The sequence below is a fragment of the Bubalus bubalis genome, chromosome 20 (assembly GCF_019923935.1).
Source record: "Bubalus bubalis isolate 160015118507 breed Murrah chromosome 20, NDDB_SH_1, whole genome shotgun sequence".
NCBI lineage: Eukaryota > Metazoa > Chordata > Mammalia > Artiodactyla > Bovidae > Bubalus > Bubalus bubalis.
The window spans coordinates 29,162,134-29,185,568 of NC_059176.1; the positions used below are offsets into that span (position 1 = coordinate 29,162,134).

General features: G+C 36.9%; 2 protein-coding genes across 9 annotated transcripts in view; both read right to left on the reverse strand.

Annotated features, from left to right (window-relative positions):
- SCFD1 (sec1 family domain containing 1) overlaps positions 1-6,770 on the reverse strand; it is a 112,256-nt gene extending 105,486 nt beyond the window's left edge. The window contains exon 1 of one of the 2 annotated variants that reach the window (XM_025271511.3): positions 6,588-6,751. In XM_025271511.3, the coding sequence (XP_025127296.1) occupies positions 6,588-6,645 (58 nt within the window). In that variant the 5' untranslated portion in view covers positions 6,646-6,751. Of the gene's footprint in view, positions 1-6,587 lie in introns of both variants that reach the window. The other variant, XM_044932964.2, reaches the window with a different exon arrangement.
- A 4,293-nt stretch (positions 6,771-11,063) lies between these two features.
- Positions 11,064-23,435, reverse strand: part of G2E3 (G2/M-phase specific E3 ubiquitin protein ligase) — a 72,664-nt gene continuing 60,292 nt past the window's right edge. For 6 of the 7 annotated variants that reach the window (XM_025271540.2, XM_006063756.3, XM_006063755.3 and 3 more), the window contains 2 exons: positions 14,911-15,101; positions 11,064-13,626 (listed from right to left, as the gene is read on the reverse strand). In XM_025271540.2, the coding sequence (XP_025127325.1) occupies positions 13,376-13,626; positions 14,911-15,101 (442 nt within the window). In that variant the 3' untranslated portion in view covers positions 11,064-13,375. The remainder of the gene's footprint in view (positions 13,627-14,910; positions 15,102-23,435) is intronic. The other variant, XM_025271543.2, reaches the window with a different exon arrangement.

Consider the following 23,435-nt stretch of genomic DNA (forward strand, 5'->3'; position numbering starts at 1 on the left):
ATGTTATAGCATTTTGTGGTTTTTATCGCTCTTCTGTTCATGATTTATAGCAGACTCAGTACTCTTGCTGGAAAATCCCACGGAAGGAGGAGCCTGGTAGGCTACAGTCCATGGAGTTGCGAAGAGTCAGACACGACTGAGTGACTTCACTTTCACGTCTCACTTTCATGTATTGGAGAAGGAAATGGCAACTCACTCCAGTGTTCTTGCCTGGAGAATCCCAGGGATGGGGGAGCCTGTTGGGCTGCCGTCTGTGGGGTCAGACAGAGTTGGACACGACTGATGCGACTTAGCAGCAGCAGCAGAAAGAAAAATAAAAATCTTGCTATACTTTTATGTCCCCTTCATGGATCACAGCCTTATTGTGGTGAAGGGGCTTGAATAATTCAGTGAAGCTATGAGCCATGCCATGCAGGGCTATCCAAGAGAGACGAGTTAATGTGGAGAGTTCTGCCAAATTGTGGTCCACCGGAGGAGAGAATGGCAAACCACTCCAGTATTCTTGCCGTGAAAACCCCATGAACAGTATGAAAAGGCAAAAAGATACGATGCCAGAAGATGAGTCCCCAAGGTTGGTAGGTGTCCAATATGCTACTGGGGAAGAGCTGAGAAATAGCTCCAAAAGAGTGAAGAGGCTGGGCCAAAGCAGAAAAGACACTCAGTTGTGGATGCGTCTGGTGGTGAAAGTCAAGTCTGATGCTATAAACAACAAGATTGCATAGGAACCTGGAATATTCGGTCCATGAATCAAGGTAAATTGGATGTGGTCAAACAGGAGATGACAACAGTGAACTCTGACATCTTAGGAATCAGTGAACTAAAATGGATGGGAATGGACAAATTTAATTCAGATGACCATTTTATCTACTACTGTAGCCAAGAATCCCTAAGAAGACATTAAGTAGCCCTCAAAAAAGAGTTCGAAATGCAGTACTTGGGTGCAATCTAAAAAACGACAGAATGATCTCGGTTTGTTTCCAAGGCAAACCATTCAACATCAGAGTAATCAAAGTTTATGCCCTAACCACTAAGGTCAAAGAAGCTGAAGTAGAATGATTCTATGAAGACCTACAAGATCTTCTAAAAATAATATCAAAAAGAGATGTCCTTTTCATCACAGGGGTTTGGAATGCAAAAGTAGGAAGTCAAGACATATCTGGAGTAACAGGCAAGTTTGGCCTTGGAGTACAAAATGAAGCAGGACAAAGGCAAAAAGTTTTGTCAAGAGAATACATTGGTCACAGAAAACACCCTCTTCCAACAACCCAAGAGACGACTCTACATACGGACATCACGAGATGTCAATACCAAAACCAGACTGAATTATGTTCTTTGCAGCCAAAGAGGAGAAGCTCTACCCTATAAGCAAAAACAAGACCTGGAGCTGTCTGTAGCTCAGATTATGAGCACCTTAATGCAAAATTCAGGCTTAAACTGAAGAATGTAAGGAAAACTAGTAGGCCATTCAGGTATGATCTAAATCAAATCCTTTATGATTACAGAGTGAGGTAACAAATAGATTTAAAGGATTTGATCAGATAGAGAGCCTGAAGAACTATGGAATGAGGTTTGTAACACTGTACAGGAAACAATGACCAAAACCATATCCAAGAAAATGAAATGGAAGAAGTCAAAGTGGTTGTCTGTGGAGGCCTTAGAAATAGTCTAGAAAAAAGAAGGCAAAAGGCAGGGGAGAAAGAAAAAGATGCACTCAACTGAATGCAGAGTTTCAGAGAAGAGCAAGGAGATAAGAAGGCCTTCTTAAATGAACAGTGCAAAGAAGTAGAGGAAAACAATAAAATAGGAAAAACTTAAGATCTCTTCAAGAAAACAGAAGATATCAGCAAACATTTCATGCAAAGATGGGCATAATAAAGGACAGAAACTGTAAAGGCCTAAAGAAGCAGAAGAGATGCCAAGAACACACAGAAGAACTATACAAAAAAGATCTTTATGACCCAGATAGCCACGATGGTGTGGTCACTCACTGAGAGCCAGACATCCTGAAATGTGAAGTCAAGTGGGCCTTAGGAAGCATTACTATGAACAAAGCTAGTGGAGGTGATGGAATTCCAACTGAGCTATTTCAAATGCTAAAAGATGGTATCAAAGTGCTGCACTCAATATGTCAGCAGATTTGGAAAACTCAGCAGTGGCCACAGGACTGGAAAAGGTCAGTTTTCATTCTAATCCCAAAGAATGCCAATGCCAAAGAATGTTCAAACTAATGCACAACTGCACTCATTTCACATGCTAGCAAGGTCATGCTCCAAATCCTTCAAGCTAGGTTTCAACAGCATGTGAAATGAGAACTTTCAGATGTACAAGCTGGATTTTAAAAAGGCAGAGGAACCACAGATCAAATTGCCAACATCTATTGGATCACAGAAAAAGCAGAATTCCAGAAAAACATTTACTTCTGCTTCATGGACTATGCTAAAGCCTTTGACTGTGTAGATCACAACATACTGTAGAAAATTCTTGAAGAGATGGGAGTGCCCTGAAAACCTGTACGCAGGTCATAAAGCAACAGCTAAAAAGGGACATGGAACAATGGACTGGTTCCAACTGCGAAAGGACTACATCAAGGCTGTATATTGTTACCCTGCTTATTTAACTTATATGCCAAGTACATCATGCGAAATGCTGGGCTAGAGGAAGCTCAAGCTGGAATCAAGGTTGTCAGGAGAAATATCAATAACCTCAGATAAGCAAATGACACCACACTAATGGTAGAAAGCGAAGAGGAACTAAAGAACCTCTTGATGATGGTGATGGAGGAGAATGGAAAAGCCGGCTTAAAACTCAACATTCAAAAAACTAAGATCATGGTATCCAGTCCCACTTCATGGCAAACAGAAGGGGAAAAAGTGGAAGCAGTGACAGATTTTCTTTTCTTGGGCTCCAAAATCACTAAGGATGGTGACTGCAGCCATGTAATTCAAAGACGCTTGCTCCTTCGAAGGAAAGATATGACAAATCTAGATAGCTTATTCGGAGAAGTCAATGGCACCCCACTCCAGTACTCTTGCCTGGAAAATCGCATGGATGGAGGAGACTGGTGGGCTGCAGTCCATAGGGTCGCTGAGGGTCGGACACGACTGAGCGACTACACTTTCACTTTTCACCTTCATGCACTGGAGAAGGAAATGGCAAACTACTCCAGAGTTCTTGCCTGGAGAATCCCAGGGACGGGGGAGCCTGCTGGGCTGCCGTCTTGGGGTCACACAGAGTTGGACACGACTGAAGTGACTTAGCAGCAGGAGCAGCAGCAGCAGATAGTGTATTAAAAAGCAGAGATACCCCTTTGCTGACAAAGATCCATCTAGTCAAAGCTATGGTTTTTCCACTAGTCATGTACAGATATGAGAGTTGTACCATAAAGAAGGCTGAGTGATGAACAACTGATGCTTTTGAACTGTGGTGCTGGAGAAGACTCTTCAGAGTCCCTTGGACAGCAAGGAGATGAAACCAGTCAATCCTAAAGGAAATCCACGCTGAATATTCACTGGAAAGACTGATGCTGAAGCTGAAGCTCCAATACTTTGGCCACCTGATGCGAAGAACCGACTAACTGGAAAAGACCCTGATGCTGGGAAAGATTGTGGTGGTTGGACAGCACCACCAACTCAATGGACATGAGCTTGAGCAAACTCCGGGGACAGTGAAGGCCAGGGAAGTCTGGTGTGTTGCAGTCCACAGGGTTGCAAAGAGTCGGACATGGCTTAGCAACTGAACAATACTTTCATATGAAATTGAGATTGCCAAATATTTAAGGGAGGGTAGCTTATTAAATTTTTAAACGACCGGGAACCCTAAAATCTACCTGGTTGATTTTTAAAAAGCATTTGAATTAGGTTTTATTAAAAAAGAATCATCTACAACATAAACCCCTACCAGATGAATTTATAATACTCAAATCACCTGAGTAGCAATTTACACCATCTTCACCCACTAGAAAAACTTCTACTAAATGCTTATTTATGGAGGCAGGTAAAATAATAGAGGAGACTGCACTTCAGTGATAAATATATTTATATGTACAGAGATACAGAGATGATTTTTTGGTAAAATGCTTGTACCTAATATCCAGACAATAATACACATTGCCAATTATTTGGACCTACTTCAGAAGCTCACAGGTGTTATATTTCACCTTCTTAACAGAGAACCACTAGGAAGATTCACAGCCTGGGTTACATATGAGTTTCAGGTGCGTGGTGTTCTCCAGAAGAAGGCCTCCACTAATGGAAAGAAGCCCTAGTCAGCAGATACCCCACATTTGCCTTCTTACCTCCATCTTCGTGAATTTCCCCAATTGTAAGCCTTGGCTAACTTGTTAACAGGGATTCTAACACCATGGATTTGTTAATAAGGTAAATGGTCTGTGCTCAAGAACATATAAGAATGTATTTTGGGCTTCCCTGGTGGCAAAGAATCTGCCTACCAATGCAGGAAATGTGGTTTTGCTCCCTGAGTTGGGAAGATTCCCTGAAGGAGGAAATGGCAACCCATTCCAGTATTCTTGCCTGGGAAATCCCGTGGACAGAGGAGCCTGGTGGGCTACAGTACATGGGGGTCACAGAAGAGTCAGACACACCTTAGCAACTATAACAATAACAATTTTATTTTCATTAGAGTAATTCTCTAAAAGCTTAAATTCATTGCTTTTAACTGAAATGACCAAACATACTATCTGCAGTCCTAGACTTCACTAATACAGTTTCATCCTTACCTGGAACGCATTCTTCATTCACTATACATTCAACTACACTTACTATTCACTCAACAAATGTTTAGTGAGTGTTTACCATCTGCCAGACATTGCACCAGCTGTTGGCACTAAACAAAACATTCAGTCAAAATTACTTCTCATTAAGCAGCTTTCATTCTAGTTGGGGGGAAAGAGCAAGTAAAACATGGGAGATTACGATAAATGCTATGGAGAAAAACAGAGACCACAGGTAGAAGAGATGGTTGTGGTGTAGTTTAGTCAGGAGAGGCCTCCTGAGAAGCAACATCTGAGGAAAATCCCAAAGGAGGTGAGGAAGTGAGCCATGCAGATCTCTGTGAAGGTAATATTCCAGAAAAAGGAAAGGTTCTGAAGTGCATTCTGGTGTGCTCAAGGAAAGGAGAGAGTACAGCAAGTGAGTCGGAAAGTTGAGTGGAAAGCAGATCATATAGAGCTTTGTAGACCACCTTTGGCTTTTACCATGATGGAAATGAGAAGCTGCTAGAGTTGTTGCTGCTGTTTAATCACCAAGTCATGTTTGACTTTCTTGCGACCCCATGGACTGTAGCCCGCCAGGCTCCTCTGTCCATGGGGTTTCCCAGGCAAGAATACTGGAGTGGGTTGTTATTTCTTTCTGCAGGGGATCTTGCCCACCCAGGGATTGAGCTGGGCAGGTGGATTCTTCACCTCTGAGCCACCTGGGAAGCCCCAGGCTGCAAGAGGATTTTGAGCAAGTATGTGACATGATCACTCCTGGTAATGTGGGGAAAAAAATGAAGGTGAACAGGAATGTAAAAGCTCATTATGCAGTGTCAGTAGCAGATTGAAATCTATTACTAATTGTTTCTTTGAATTTCAAAGGAAGGAATCAAGTACAGCCAAAATCCTTTCTGCAGACCATATTAATTGTAACCAGTTATATTCCTACTCAGATTTATATGCAGAAGAACTTAACTACAAGAGACACAACTTTCAACTTGAAAATTCTTGATGGCTTATTTCTGTTAGCTCCTCAGAATTAATGGTTTGCCAACTATCAAGACAATTAGCGAACAGGTATAAACTATTAGTTTGTATCTAGCAGGTGTAAACCAAGTTGTCAACAAAGTTTCCAAAAAAAATGACAAAACTAACATTATCTAAGGTGGAAAAAAAAGTGCAGAAGCAGTATGTATTTTTTTTACTCATACTTTACGGTATAAATGGAAACTATATAAGCATGTTCTATTAAACATGAAACCGATAACGCATTGTTTAAAAACACTGGTCTACCAAGTAATAGGAAAGGTATTCATTCTTCTTGCCATTCTTACATCCCATTCCAGCGTGCTAAGGGCGGAAATCATTATCACTAGGCATCTCTCTTCAGATTAGTTCATAGGAGAGAAATGGCAGAATGGAATCTGCTCTGGAAAGAATATCTAAATTTTGTAATTGTAGTGGAAGTGCCGAAAGATTAAACTCTCAACATTAAAATGAGAGAGAACCGAACCACGCACAGAAGCAAACGCGAAGACCTCATAGATGGCAACAGAGGGCGGGAAATGCCAGCTGCCAGATCTTGTCGCCACGGCTTTCTGAGACCCAGCAGGAAAGACACAAGAGCAGGACCGTAGCAACCCACTCACCCCCAAAGCCCTTTCTCCAGCACCACATCAGAGGGCCGACTTATCAAGCTAATGGAATCTCGTCCCTAAAAACTCAAAAGGGGAGGGGCTTTCGATGCCCTGAGAACTGGATTAAACTCTGAGGTCCGTTTTCGAGCTGCACGCAACGCGACCGAGTGAGGCCGATAAGCAGAGGAAGATGTCCTCATGGCAAGCACAAAACCGCAGAGAAGGGAGTAAGTTGGTACCTGTTTGTCTCTCTCGGATACTAGCTGCTGAGGCGGCCGCCATCTTGGCTCGCACCATCCACTGCCTGGCTGGCGAGCCTAGCCTGACGATGACGTGGCCGGTACGACCGCCCCGGAAGCAAAGACCAAATGGGAGGGACCACAAAGGGCCGGCCCCGCCTTCTCCAAAGTGGCTGCCCCTCGTCCTCCGGCCCGGCCCGGCTCGCCCTATGCCCTCAACTCTCTCCACTGAATTTGGAGACCCAATAGGAGAATGACGCTTGAATACCTGATACTGTTTACAGCGGCGAGACAGGAGGGATTTTTAACCTATCAAGGCCCAACTTCTGAAAGTGTAGCTGCTTTGAATTGCGCTGATAGAGCGTGTTGTAGCGCTAAAAACCTAATTAAATGCAGGACTGTTAGTTTGGTCGTCTACAGATATCTTCTGTTGTTTGGCTCAGTCGTGTCCGACTCTTTTGCGTCCGCTAGGCTCCTCTGTTCAAGGGATTCTCCGGGGAAGATTATTGGGCTGGGTTGTCATTTCTTCCTCCAGGGGATCTTCCCCACCCAGGATCGAACCCGCGTCTCCGAATCTTCTGCTTTACATGCGGTTTCTTTACAGTTGAGCCATCCGGGAAGCCCCTTCAGATCTCTTGAGGTAATAATCTAGGGGCTTAAGAATCACAGGTCTGAAGTAAATGAAGTTCATGGAACAAAACTGGCACTCACATGCTAGCTGCCTTACCTTTACCCAGTGCAGCTGGAGAGGTGTCCCATTTGCTTTTATCTGGGAGACAGATGGCTTTGAAGCATTGCTCTAATCAGGCAGATTTCTTAATCTCATGTTAGGCAAAGTAGTCTAGCTGAGTGGGGTTGTTTTGCCATCATAGACACAGTAGTCAGGAAGGTGCAAACTGCAAATTTGTATTTTCCTCCTTTTTGTAAATGCAAAATCACAAAAAAGTTCTTTGGTGTTGTGGTGGTGGTGGGGCATTAGTGGATAACGCAGGTGTCTTGATGTACACTTAAAACCATGTGATGACAAAATACATCCAATATTGATTTCTAACAATCCATACTTTTTTACTGGATGTTAAAAATGGACACAACCCATTTCTCATACCGTCAACAGCGTTCACTTTTGATATTAGTTATTGAATGTTTATTCTGAAGCTGTGCCAAATTCTGATATGAAATTACAAACCCTGTGCCTCAAAAACTGGTTTGAAAACTAACTGAATTTGAGAAATTAAGCTACCCCAACAATTATATAAAGAGCATTTTTAAAAATGCTTAAAAAAAACCAAAAAACCATCCTATTTCACAACAATTTTTATTAAACTCAAGTGATCTCATTCTTAATGCCATTAGGGAATGCCCTAGATTCAAACCTTACATTCTTTTTCCTTGCATAATTGTTTTTCGGCTTAGTTAAGGACAGAATTGGCAAGATCATTGAAATGTACATTGAGACGATCTGATATAAATATGTATACACTGTGAAAGAATTCCTCTCATCTAGTTAAATTACCACATCTATCACCTCATATATTTTTGTTTTTCGGTGAAACCTTTTGAGTTCTCTTTTAGCAAATTCCAATTATACTATTCAGTTATCCACTGTAGCCACCTTGTTATAAATGACAAGCCACTATGGAGAACAGTGTGGAGATTCCTCAAAAAACTGGAAATAGAACTGCCATTCGACCCAGCAATCCCACTACTGGGCATACACATGGAGGAAACCAGAATTGAAAGAGACACATGTACCCCAATATTCACTGCAGCATTGTTTACGATAGCTAGGACATGGAAGCAACCCATATGTCCATTGGCAGACAAACAGATAAGGAAGTTGTAGTTTATATACACAATGGAATACTACTTAGCTATAAAAAGTACATACTTGAGTCGGTTCTAATGAGGTGGATGAAACTGGAGCCTATTATACAGAGTGAAGTCAGAAAAAGAAACACCAATACTGTATATTAACGCATATATATGGAATTTAGAAAGATGGTAATGATGACCCTACATGCAAGACAGCAAAAGAAACACAGATACTTTTGGACTCTGTGGGAGCAGGCAAGGGTGGGACGATTTGAGAGAATAGCATTGAAACATGTATATTATCGTATGTAAAATAGATGACCAGTGCAAGTTTGATGCATCAGGCAGGGCACTCAAAGTCAGTGCTCTGGGACTACCCAGAGGGATAGGGTGGGTAGGGAGGGCAGGGATTCAGGATGGGGGGACACATGTACACCCGTGGCTGATTCATGTCAATGTATAGCAAAAGCCATCACAATATTGTACAGTAATTATACTCCAACTAAAGTAAATTAAAAAAAAAAAGTGTGTACCAGGTTGGTAAGAGACTGGTACAAGATTATGAACCTACATTGTTTAAGAATCGCATTATGGTTTTCACTAAGAAATTAACTGTAATATTTACTCTCTATTCAGTGTTACCACTAATTAGGATCACCAGTGAAGAAGGTATATTGTAATTTAACAGAAACGACAGTTACTGCCCTATGGGAAAGTTCTACTTAATTTTTTGTCTTCATGGAATATAAAATAAACAGGCTTTCCCTTCAATATGAGAGCCCAATCTTGTTTAACTGGGCACTTCTACTTTCAATGCAAATCTATCATCTAACCACTTCAGCTCCAGCATATACCTCCCAAAATAGTCATATTGATATAAAACACTCAAACCTGTTTAACATTTATGTACAGTATATACATTTTAAATTATAAAAACTGTCCTAACCAAGGAAATAGTCCTGAGACACCTTGGGACACATGTTTTCAGCACAAGATGTTACAGTGAATGGAAGGATTTCATGCCTTAGTGAAGGAGCATGTCCCCATGTTGGCCAGGTGGCACTAGTGGTAAGGAATCTGCCTGCCAATGCAGGAGATTAAGAGACTCAGGTTCGATTCCTGGGTCAGGAAGATCCCCTGGAGAAGGAAATGGCAAGCAACTTCAGTATTCTTGTCTGGGAAACTCCATGGACAGAGGAGCTTGGTGGGCTACAGTCCCTGGGGTTGCAAAGAGTTGGACACGAGTGAGTAACACACAAAACCAAGGAGTGCACAGAGTGTGGAGCATGTATAGAAAAGTATGTCCCAGAACCTGCCCAGTGGTCCCGTGGTTAAGACTTCACCTTCCAATATAGGGCTCCATCCCTGGTCAGGGAGCTAAGATCCCACATGCCTCATGGCCAAAAAATCAAAACATAAAACAGAAGCAATTCTGTAACACAGTCAATAAACACTTAGCAAAAAAAAAAATCCCACAGAAGAGTGGCAATAAACAAATACTTTGTATAAGGCTAAGACTGAGTAAGGTATTCTGTTACTAGAATAAAAGAATTAAACTATGGGCTGTTAAGAGTGTTAATTAACCTAATATTTTTTAGTCTTTTGATTCTACCTATCCAGATTTTTTACTTAAATAATATATTTATTCTGAAAATTATTATTTTACATTAAGGGATAGATAATTTTAACACACAATATCTCACAACATCTCATTCAAGAGAGGTTCCTAAATGTTAGCCAACAACTGCTAGCAGGATCTACCAAATGTGGAGAGGAAAGGATCTTGTTATTTACCCAGTACTGTCAGAATCTTAACCTTGTTAAATCCTAACAAGTTACTTAATTTAGTTTATGTAAGAGCTTCACATTTAGTAGCATAAACATATTTATTTACAACACTTCATTATGTGTCATGTTTTTGGTTGTCTCTGAAGCCTTCAAAAAAAAGGGAAATTAGGCTGACATAAACTAGCACATAATATAATACCTGGCAAGTAGATACTGGAGTATGTTTGGCAATTTGAAGGTAAAAGTCAACATGAGAACTTGAAAATGGGATCTCTTCAAGGCAATTCAAATTTTCCTAAACTGTGAGTCATACATATTCAAGAAATCCATCAATACGTTTTTATGTTTTACACTGGATCACTGACATCATAAAACCTAGATCAATAGCTTATTGTAAAAGTGACAACAAAGCATGTGATAATCACTATATATATATGACAAATTTATAAAAAGGATCTTGTTCTAATAATTTTCTTATAATGACTGAATGTAAAAGCCCAAGTCACTTTGCCTTTTACAGTTTTAAAAGGCTTATCTTAAAAAACCTTACCTATGACACTCTCCTTTACTGTGCATTCAGTATTGAGTAAAAAAGTTTCAAGAGCTTCCATATAATTAGGAGAAAAAAATTATAAGAAGCCCGAAATGATGTAGAAGCCAAAGTGAACTCTCAGTAATCAAACGAAAGCTTTTTACTTGACCCAAACAAATAATGTCTAATTTATAATATGGAAATTAAATATTACAGAGTATAAAGAAAGGAGCTAATTTCTGAAGAGATATTTTAAGGCATCTTTACCCTAAATACCCTAAATAATAGTAAAATGACTATGTACAAGAATAGTAGAGAACTGTATAAAATGCCTTCAGATGAAGTTCCCACACCAAAAAATTTTTAATTGTTTAAAAAAAAAATGAATAGAAAACTAAACTAAGACCATTAACAGCAGATAGGTAAGAGGCGAATTTATGGTTTTTCTTGATATTGACAGTAACAGAGAACAAGCTTGAAAATACATGGCATTTAGACAACTGAAATACTTAAGAAATACATATTCACATTTATAAAGGTTTATAGCATAATTACTTTTGAAAAATCAAAGTCAGTAAAAACTGTATTGGCTATAACAATAGAAAAAAAACAATACCAACCATGTGACACAGTAACACTGCAGAAAATAAATAACCTACAGGTTTCTCTGACATATCTTCAAAGATTAATCTAAAACCATACTGATGAACATCCTTAAAACCAGAAAATATTTTCCAATATGAATATTTATACCTCCCTTTAAAACATGAATATCCCAAATTATTAAACACCTTATCCCTAAGGCCCTGTCTACACATAAGAGGAAATGAAATACTGTTTTTAATCATAGCCAACACAAGCACACTGCCCCCTATCAGCAGCCCCCACCTCAAAAGCATGTGAGCGTTTAACAGCTTTAATTATGACTGTAATTAAATGAATTCAAACTACAAATAACCAGAAAATAGCTTGAATTAGGTTTTCTGGTTTGTATTGATTTAACAGCTTTTAAAATTTTATAAAAACTAGGTAGGTTAACAAATAAAATGTCCAGTTTATCAACACATTTGGAATAAAACCTGTATGGTGAGTTTAAACTTCTTTTTGGATAACTGATCCTTTAATTACTTTTGATAATTTAATAGAATGCAATACAAGACAAAAAATGCCTTGTTTAAAACCTTCAAGTTAAAGTTTCACTTTTAGTAAATGTAACAAAACATATTATACTAGGACTATGTTTTATATCACCAGTATCACACTAATCCTGTCATTTGTCTTTAAAAATATCAGTAATTTACAGATGTGTCTCAGAGAGGATGAGAAAATGATGGCTGATACCTGTTTTGCATAGCTAGAAAAAAATGTGCTTAAAAACAAGCAATTTATCTCTCATACGATTTACTCTGGTGAAAAACCCATTTATATTATATAACAGATTAGGAACATTATATTTTTCCAATTTCTTCTTTTGTAAAAGTACAGATATGGTGATAAAACTGTCAGATTATGTATCTTCAAACTGTTATTGCATAATCTTTTTATTTCTAGGTATTTGGCTTTTAGAAGAGTTAATAAAGTTAAAAAAGAAAGGAAATATAAGAGTTTATTTATTAATAAAAGGATATACAGAGACAGTTATTTCTGTATGGTGAGATTAGCATGGGTTTTTCATTCTTTGTAGTTCTTTTTACATATTTCTACACTGTTTATATATACAGGTATCTTTCAAAAGTAAAGAAAATAGCTGTATAATGTAATGGTGCCAGCTTACCTATCAAACAACCATACTGATAATAAATAACTGTTAAATAGCCAAACCTACCAAAAGGCAATCCACAGAGATCATTCTATTCAGATAACTTAAACTGTGGATCATATACACTGTGGTTTAATACCACACATGGGATACAAAGAAAAATAAAATCTTATGATTAAAGCCAAGGCTTTAAAGAAGACACTTAAGAGATTTTCAACTATACTTTAACTCACCTCAGAAGTGTTTTAAGACTATGGAATATCCATAGATTCTTAGAAATGAGCATTTGTGCAATTCTGCTTTCTTATATAATACATCTCTTAAGGCATAATCTAACAGCAGTGTGGATCTATTTTAATATAACTCAATGATCTAAAAACATTTTTTAACAACTAATTTAGTGCCATCCTAGAAGAGGATACATATAACACATACTCCAAAATATATGCCTTTGATTTATTAAAAAAAAAACAAAACACTCATTTAGCTTTCCTACTTAATGCTTTAAAATAAGTAATAATTTGAAAATTGCATAATTAAACCAGAAAAATCACTGTGACATCCTATAGCTAATCCTAATTTACATAAAGTGAGCACAAGTTTTTTGCTTATATATGGCATATACTATACTTGAAGAAAGACTGTACAGCCATTCTAAAAGTATTTATATTGAGGTTTAGAAAGCATGTATATTAAGAAAAATATAAAAATATTAATTTTCACTGGTACACCTTAACAAAAAATCCTTTTTAGCTTAGGTGGCCAAAACAATCCTTTATGTTCATATTATAAATTTTACTGGGCCAAGTTTGCACAAGTGATGATGGAAAGATTTCTGAAACAAAAGTACCAACAGCAGCTTTTAAAGAAGCATCCCTTTGTTCAAAACAGGTAATGTCAAATGAAGTGAGAATTTTCTTCTTTTTGTAATCTTAGAGTGTTTTTTATGGCAAAGTCCATACTTTCTTGAAATTCTTTATATGTACTGGTGATAGGAAGAGCTAAACAGTTATCACACTTGTTTCCTACAGGAAAATCCATATGAAGGCACTCAATTGAAGGATTGGGTTTAAATCCAGCAGGTGGAATGGACTTGCAACCGGTAGCAAAAATAAGAATGTCTTCCATTGTTACTGTAGATTTACCATCTGAAAAGAATACCAGAAAGAGAGAAAAAGAAAATATAAATAAATCCACATTATATAGTGCTACCATCATAGACTCTTCCCCAACTAGACATGTTGAAAGGCAGAGACTCCCACATTAACAGTAAATGCATAAGAGGCAAACTAAACTAAGTCTCTTGAGAGTCCCTTGGACTGCAAGGACATCCAACCAGTCCATTTTGAAGGAGATCAGCCCTGGGATTTCTTTGGAAGGAATGATGCTAAAGCTGAAACTCCAGTACTTTGGCCACCTCATGCGAAGAGTTGACTCATTGGAAAAGACTCTGATGCTGGGAGGGATTGGGGGCAGGAGGAGAAGGGGACGACAGAGGATGAGATGGCTGGATGGCATCACTGACTCGATGGACTTGAGTCTGAGTGAACTCTGGGAGTTGGTGATGGACAGGGAGGCCTGGCGTGCTGTGATTCATGGGGTCGCAAAGAGTTGGACACGACTGAGCGACTGAACTGAACTGAACTGAACTGAAAGTACTAAGTCAAGTCTAGTAATAGGAAAATGGTATATTAAATACATGTTTATTTGAATCTCAAACAAAGTAGGACTCATAAAATCATTTGGTTGACCTACTCATCATATATTTGAATGACTTCCTTAAAATAAAATTATACAGTCCAAGAGGTTCAGTAGGTTTTAAAACAATCTTTGGGGGATATATACAATTTTAAACCACTTCTAGATCTTTGTTATTTGATAAACTATTTCAAAAAGGCAAAGAGGAAAACTTAGATGGTATAAAACATCCCAACAAGCTAGCTAAAAAAATTTTCAACTAAAAGTTAAGCTTTTTTTACACCGTATTAAACAGAATGAATTTATACTGCTAATGCTAACCGATAAATATCAGTACCATATTCTGACCAATTCATTTTTGGAATAATTCAATTTGACTTAAAAATTTTAAAAGATGAAGTAGATGACTAGCTTTGAAGCAGATGACTCTCCTATGCTGTGGCAATCACCCATATATTTAAAGTTTTCTAAGAAGAATGACTCTCATCTCAAATTATTGAAGTTTTCTAAGAAGAATGACTCTCATCTCAAATTATTGAGACAGAAACAAGTGAAAAATAAACTTTATAATCTTTCCTTATCACTTTAAACTGTCATAACTTGGTTTTAAACAAGTTTTGTAAATAAGTATTATAGTTATCAGATGAAAGTCTTACTATGAAAAGCAAAACTCAAAGAAATAAATATCCCAAAACAAAATTTTTAAGTTAAATGAAAATAAAACATCTACATACCCTCAACAGCCTGTAAGTAACTATTCCAAAACCCCAAAGTCTGTACATCAGACAATGTGTGTACTGTAAAAAGATCACTAAGTATTTTTGCAGAAAGATTCTCAGGTTTATGACAGAAGATGTGAAAAAATGCTTCTGGGTAAGTCTGAATTTTCTCCAAAACACCAAGAGTTTTCAGACCCTGTTTAAAACTTAAAGAGAAGAAAAATAATGAGCCAACATTCATACACATATGTTTGGAACACATATTTCTAGCTCATTTACAATTACATAATTAGATGTGAGAAAAAAAACATGGACATACTACATGATACTTTAAATCAATAACAAGCCAATGTATTAATATAAAATGAATATATTACATGCCTACAGTATTTATAGAATAATTTTAAAATTGAGCTAATAATTTTCCATTAAGAGAAAAAAGACATCTAAAATTTTATGTTTCAAAGCTAGTTAGCATAAAATGAGAGACTGCAAAGAAACTAAATTTTAGCCACACAAAAATGCAACTTTTGTATTGCTAAAAAGAAATTAACAGAGAAAACAAACAAAATATTTTTAATATACATGATAAAACACTAATTTCTCTAGTTATACTAAAAATACAAATCAGTTTTCTAGAAGAACAATCCAAATACACAAAATATAAATGTATTTTTAAGAAAATACAAATAACAAATGAATTTTTTAAAATGTACATTCTCACTAATAAGCAAAGAATGGAGATACCATTTTTGCCCATCAGACTGACGAAGCCTTTATTGTGTCTCTGATTTCCCTAGCCACCTCCTCAGGAACCCTGATACACGGATTCATCTTCCATTCTATAAGCTCTTCCTCAACAGCACAGCTCTTTCTCAAGTGCTTATCTTTCCCACTTTTGAATGAAGGAAAAAAAATTAATCCTATTTTCCTTTGAGACGATCTATGTAAAAGACTTATATTTTCACATTCACCTTCCCTCCACTCCTTTCTACATCTCAGAGTAACTGCCCCAAGTTCATGAATGATGTATGGCACCAGTCTCCTGGTTTCCCCTTATTTCTCTGTTCAGACCTTCTGAGTCTCTTACAAAGCTTCTTCTATCTTTGCTTTCCCTTAAATGTTACTGTTTGTTCTTCATGGATCTGTAACAAGACAAATTTCTCTTTCCTCTTACCATATCCCATGATTTTGTTTAAGCAGGTTTATGTGCATTACTATAAAATCTATTATTTCCAGCCCAAAATATATATCCAACAGACTGCTGGGTACCATATATTCTAAGTACCCAAACTTATTAAGTCCAAAAGAAAGCTAATTACCTGACTATTAAAATCAAAACCATAAATGACAATTAATGCCTCCATTACTATTAGTACAGATAAATCTGAAAGTCATTCTTAACTCTTCCTTGTTCTACTCCCAACTATCAAGTTCTGTGAATGTCCTTTTCTGAAATGCTTTTTGTCTGTTCATTTCTCCACACATTAGTTACCACCTTATTGCAAACCACCTGCAGAGGAACTGTTTCTACCAAGTGTTTAAGTCTCTAAGTTGATTTTCCATGTGAACACCAAAAAAGATATCCACCTCCTATTCCCCAGAACCTGTGAATGTGACCTTATTTGGAAAAAGAGTCCAGGCAGATGTAATTATGTTAAGGATCCTGAGATCATTTTACCTAGATTATCTGGGCTTATCTTAAGTCCAGTGATAACTGTCTTTATAAAAAAAACACAGAGAGGAAAAGGCCATGTAACACAGATTCAGAGCTTAGAGCTATGCAACCACAAACCACCAGAAGTTAAAAGAAGCAAAGATTGAATTATCTTTCAAAATTCCCAGAATGAAGCCCTGTCAACATGAGAACTAGGATTTCTAGCCTCCAAAACTATGGGAGAATAAATTTCTGTTGTTTAAAGCCATCAGTTTGTGATAATTTTTTACAATAGCCACAGGAAACTAATAATATACACAATGTCTATGAAGTCAAAACTCCTTAACATGACTTCTAAGGTTCTCCACAATACAATCCTTGCCTGCCTATCTTGGTTTTAACTTTTACCTTACACTTAACCTTTGAAGCAAATTTCAGCCCAACATTTAAAATTTTACTTTTAATTAAAATTAAGTATTTGAAGCTTATACAAAAGCCAGGAAATAAGAGAAAACCATGAACTGTCACTTGAATTTAAAAGATATTGACATTTTGTGTTTGTTTGCTCAGATTATTAAGTAAAATACTCTATTCACTCAATTAAATCTGTCCATTCACACAACCTTCCCTTCTCTCCTTCTACAAAGAAAACTACTTGAAACTGCTATTTAACTATTCTGAATTTTTACTATAACCTAAATTTCATTTTAGTTTCAATATATATGTATCCCTAAAAAATAACTAGTATTGCTTTGTTTTAAAAGTTTCCATAAATGGCACCACAATGTATAATTATTTTTCAGAATTTTGCTTGAGAGTAATTTTTTTTCTAATTATTATATAATCATAGTGATTACTACATTAGGTAACTAGGTCTAGCACTTTTGGGAAACTATTGAATTTCAAAAAGCTTTTTTATTATGTACTGCAAATTTTTGTGTTCATTTTTTAATTCCAATTTAGCTTCTATTTAAATTTTTAATTGGCGTATTTAAAATCAAAAGCAAATCAAGTATTTACTTGCTTGCTGAACAACACAAAGACCCTAGGACATTTGCAACTCCAGTGGCTCTGTATGTTACTCAAACATTTTATTTCACCTTGTATCATAAATCCCCAAATGAAACATTAACTTTTTGTACAGTTAATATTTACTCTGCTGCTGCTGCTGAGTCACTTCAGTCGTGCCCGACTCTGTGCGACCCCATAGACAGTAGCCCACCAGGCTCCCCTGTCCCTGGGATTCTCCAGGCAAGAACACTGGAGTGGGTTGCCATTGCCTTCTCCAATGCATGAAAGTGAGAAGTGAAAGTGAAGTTGCTCAGTTGGGTCCGACTCTTAGCGACCCCATGGACTGCAGCCCACCAGGCTCCTCCATCCATGGGATTTTCCAGGCAAGAGTGCTGGAGTGGGGTGCCATTGCCTTCTCCGAATATTTACTCTAATATCAACCAATTTCTTTCTTTACCATTCCTTGTCACCTGCACATCTCCCTTTTAGAATCCTTTACCTCTTGTATACAGTAACCTTGCTACACTCTTTATAGAAGTTCTACGATTTTAGCTGGAACATCAGGTAGACTATAAATGATAATTTTAATTCTTTGGATCTTTAATAACATTCACTTATTGCTTTAGTCCTGTAGCTCTACTAGGTCTTCCAGCATATTGTAGAAATGAAGGAGGTAATTATATATATCCCAGGCTTGTCATGGCCTTAAGAGGAATGCCTGTCACACTATTAAGGATAATGTTCACTGAATGTTTACCAGATAATCTGTATAAGGATACCTCAAACTGTCAGTTTAAAATTATGTACAAATGTATCAATTGCTTTTTTTGCGTCTATAATTATATGATGATTGTTTTTTCTCCTTTAATCTATTAGTGGAATGGACTAAAGCAACATTTGTTTTTTGATACTAGACCTGCCTTGCTTCCTTTTATAAACCCTCCTCAGAACTGTTAGTTAATTTTGAGGCTATGTTGCTAGGTACAAATAGATTCAAGACTGCTGAATTCAAGATAATTTGCTTTTAACACTATTAGGGTCATTTAAACACAAGGGTTTATGAAAAAATAATTAGAATTTTTCTTTCTTTTGCTTTGAAGCCATCTATTTAGAATGCAATTTAGGATCCTCTGTCTTTTAATACAAGAGTCTAATTTATTTACATGAATTATAATCTCCTATATATTTAAATTATTCTTCTATGATTTCTTTGAACATTGTTTTTCCTTGCTTGTTTTTATCCCTCTTTTTCTGCTTGCTCTATGATTAAATATGTTTTATTGCTATCCCCACTGCCATCAAACTGGTCTGGAAGTCACATACTCTTCCTATTATTTTAGAATTTTCCCTTTAAAGATACATAGTTGGTTTAACAATCTAAAGGTAATTAATGCTTCTCCACTACTACCTCAAGAATACAAGTTCCTTCAAACAATACAATGACCCTTCTCTTCTTACAGATCAACTTTTTACTAGTATTTCATTTTAACCATTTCTTACCAAAATTTAGTTGTTGTTTTCTTTTTTTTTTTCTTTTTAATGGCTAATGCCATTATTCAGGTTTTTTCTTTCTTTTTTTTTTTTTGCTTACTGCTGTTGCTTGTATCTTACTTTTTCTTTCTGGGTTAAATTTCTTTCTTCCTTAAGTACGTATTTTATTAATCTCTTTAGGAAAGAAAGAAACATGTCTCAAAATGTCTTTATTTCCTTCTTTCTCTTGAATAATAATGTAACTAGCTCTGTGAAGTTATTATCTTGGGTTATCTGTTTTCAGTGTTGATTTCATTGAAAAAAAGGTTTCCAGTATAATTGACACTCCTTTTTACAATGTCTTTTTGCTCAGAAAACTGCCAGCTTTTGCTCAGTTTCATCACAAAGTACACTGCACTTCAGCATATTAAGCCTTCTTAAGCAGCATTTTCTATAATATTGCCCTGCCTCCATGTTTCAATTCTCTTCTATCTTTAGTGAGAAAATCCTATTTTTTCTTCCAGATCACCAGTTTTGTCTTAAATGGCCTAGCATTTAACAGTCAGCAACTTTTCACTTGTGCGATCATTTTTGTTTCCTTTTCCTTGTGGGTTACTTGAATATCTTTTTGCACTCCATTTTTATCTATAGCATTTTGAGTGTATCTATTTTTATAGATTTTTTTTTAATATAATAATTTATTGATGCCAGTAAGTATAGAAACATTACTTCCCTTCATGTCCCTTTGTCTTTTGCTGTTTATAATTTCCTAAATATTTATTTTAAATATACTGTGAACCACCTTAGCAAATGTTATAATTTTTACCTCAACCATCAAACATAATTTAGCAAACACAAGAGAAGGAAGCATGCTTTCATTTTTTTCAATATTCTTTCTTCCTTCCTGATGTTTTCAAGATCCAATCATTAGTTATTTTCTGTTAAAAAAAATTCCCATAGACATTCTTATAGGGTAGATCATTGGTGACAAATACTTTTAATTTTCCTTCAGATAAAAGTATCTATAGATTTCTTCTCTCTGCTCCTTAGCTGGTTGGCTTTCATCTGTTTCTGTACCTTTCAAAAATCTTAAGTTTGTTTTATAAACAGAGTTCAGGGTTTTTAACTGCTGTTGTTGTTCAGTCACTAAGTCATATCTGATTCTTAGAAACACTATGGATTGCAGCACGCCAGGCTTCCCTGTCCTTCACTATCTCCCAGAGTTTGCTTAAACTAATGTCCACTGAGTCAGTGATGCTATCCAAACATCTCATCCTCTTTTGCCCCCTTCTCCTCCTGCCCTCAATCTTTTAACTGTACTTATGAGAAGGAAAAGAAGAGTGTCTGTTTCACATTATCTAGAACTGGATATCATGATCATTTTTCAACTTAGAAACACTATCTGATTCATTTCACATTTAATGTTTTGGGTCTGTTTTTCTTTTAGATAATTGTAAAAACACTTTTTTTGGTTTCATTCAGTTTGTCATGTTATTTAAATCCTTGATATGCTATTTCTAATACTTGTTTTTTATGTGTTTTGTCCTTTATTGGGAACTCCTATTCTTTAGTGATATGACTTTACAATTAGGCTTGGGCTGTAGCAATTTCCTTAAACACTATTATGTATTTGCTTTTGTCTGGCACTCTGTAAGTACTATGAATCTTAAGAACAATTACTTTGTTAATGTCTCCACATCAGATTTGGGTCCATCCAGGATGCCAAACCCAAGTTTGGGGCAAACTGAGGGCTCTGATTTCTTACGACATCTAGGGTACTATAGCTTTTGATTTCCTTGTTATTTCTGACATCTACAGGACACTTTTTTTATGAGCTTGGATATATTTAAAGTATTTTTTTTGCTATATAATTTATCTTTTACATAAAAACAAGGATCAGTGTTCAGTTTTGTTTTTTTTTTTGCCCTCTTTATCTGCCGCTGCTGCTGCTAAGTTGCTTCAGTCATGTCCGACTCTGTGCGACCCCGTAGACGGCAGCCCAACAGGCTCCCCTGTCCCTGGGATTCTCCAGGCAAGAACACTGGAGTGGGTTGTCATTTCCTTCTCCAATGCATGAAAGTGAAAAGTGAAAGTGAAGTCACTCAGTTGTGTCCGACTCTTTGTGACCCCATGAACTGAAGCCTACCAGCCTCCTCCGTCCATGGAATTTTCCAGGCAAGAGTACTGGAGTGGGGTGCCATCGCCTTCTCCTCCCTCTTTATCTAGATCTGCCTAATTCCTGTTTATAAATTAGGTTTTAATTTAAACACCACTTACATAGATAGTAAAGCTCTTCCTGACATCTAGACTACTCATCCCTATAAAAATAAAAAGACTCAAACAAACAGCTATGAATTCTGATTTAGCAATGAAGAAAAAAATCCATCCATAGGTACATGAACTACTTGTTGGTAAAAGAATCCTTTGTACTTCTATGTCATTAAGAGATATCTTTCAAGTAAGTTTTAAATTATCAAAATGTATATTTGGATTATTGTATTAATTATAATTATGAATAGTATTTCTAACTAAGAAAATTTTGAGATGTAAGAGTAATAGTCAGAAGACACTTGGATGCATTTTAAAGAGTTATGTAAAAGTGTTATTTTAAATTACAGTATTAAAAATATATTAGAAATTATATCCTTTGTAATTGTTTAAGCTTATGATATCATACTTGAATTTGGGAGAGTGCTGATGTTCTAAAGGGCTCTAAAAAAAGTATGAGGACTATAAATGGTCAAGTGAAAAATGAATAGGAGAAACGGTGGATGGTATGTTACTATTTATTCAATGAAAGATATGAGGATACATAACACATATTCATATATTTATCTGCTATCATTAAAAAACAATGATGGAAGCCTAAACAATAAAGGCCACTGTGATAATTACTTCATATAAGGATGGAAGGTAGATGTGATTAGGATGAAAGTTAAACTTATCTGAATATATTTTGTATAAGAGCTGAGATCTTTCAATATACTTTCATTACAGACTTGATTTTACATAACTTTAAAATAAAATGAAAATAAAATGCATACAGTTAGTAATATAACAACAAAGAGAATAAATACGTCAAATAACTTTAAACACAGTAATTTGAATTCAAAGTCTTCAGATCAGATCAGTCGCTCAGTCGTGTCCGACTCTTTGCGACCCCATGAATCACAGCACGCCAGGCTTCCCTGTCCATCACCAACTCCCGGAGTTCACTCAGACTCACGTCCATCGAGTCAGTGATGCCATCCAGCCATCTCATCCTCTGTTGTCCCCTTCTCCTCTTGCCCCCAATTCCTCCAAGCATCAGTCTTTTCCAATGAGTCAACTCTTCGCATGAGGTGGCCAAAGTACTGGAGTTTCAGCTTTAGCATCATTCCTTCCAAAGAAATCCCAGGGCTGATCTCCTTCAGAATGGACTGGTTGGATCTCCTTGCAGTCCAAGGGACTCTCAAGAGTCTTCTCCAACACCACAGTTCAAAAGCATCAATTCTTCGGCGCTCAGCCTTCCTCACAGTCCAACTCTCACATCCATACATGACCACAGGAAAAACCATAGCCTTGACTAGAGGGACCTTTGTTGGCAAAGTAATGTCTCTGCTTCTGCATATGCTATCTAGGTTGGTCATAACTTTCCTTCCAAGGAGTAAGCGTCTTTTAATTTCATGGCTGCAGTCACCATCTGCAGTGATTTTGGAGCCCAGAAAAATAAAGTCTGACACTGTTTCCACTATTTCCCCATCTAATTCCCATAAAGTGATGGGACCGGATGCCATGATCTTCATTTTCTGAATGCTGAGCTTTAAGCCAACTTTTTCACTCTCCTCTTTCACTTTCATCAAGAGGCTTTTGAGTTCCTCTTCACTTTCTGCCATAAGGGTGGTGTCATCTGCATATCTGAGGTTATTGATATTTCTCCCGGCAATCTTGATTCCAGCTTGTGTTTCTTCCAGACCAGCGTTTCTCATGATGTACTCTGCATATAAGTTAAATAAATAGGGTGACAATATACAGCCTTGACGAACTCCTTTTCCTATTTGCAACCAGTCTGTTGTTCCATGTCCAGTTCTAACTGTTGCTTCCTGACCTGCATACAGATTTCTCAAGAGGCAGATCAGGTGGTCTGGTATTCCCCTCTCTTTCAGAATTTTCCACAGTTTATTGTGATCCACATAGTCAAAGGCTTTGGCATAGTCAATAAAGCAGAAATAGATGTTTTTCTGGAACTCTTTTGCTTTTTCCATGATCCAGCAGATGCTGGCAATTTGATCTCTGGTTCCTCTGCCTTTTCTAAAACCAGCTTGAACATCAGGAAGTTCACGGTTCACATATTGCTGAAGCCTGGCTTGGAGAATTTTGAGCATTACTTTACTAGCGTGTGAGATGAGTGCAATTGTGCGGT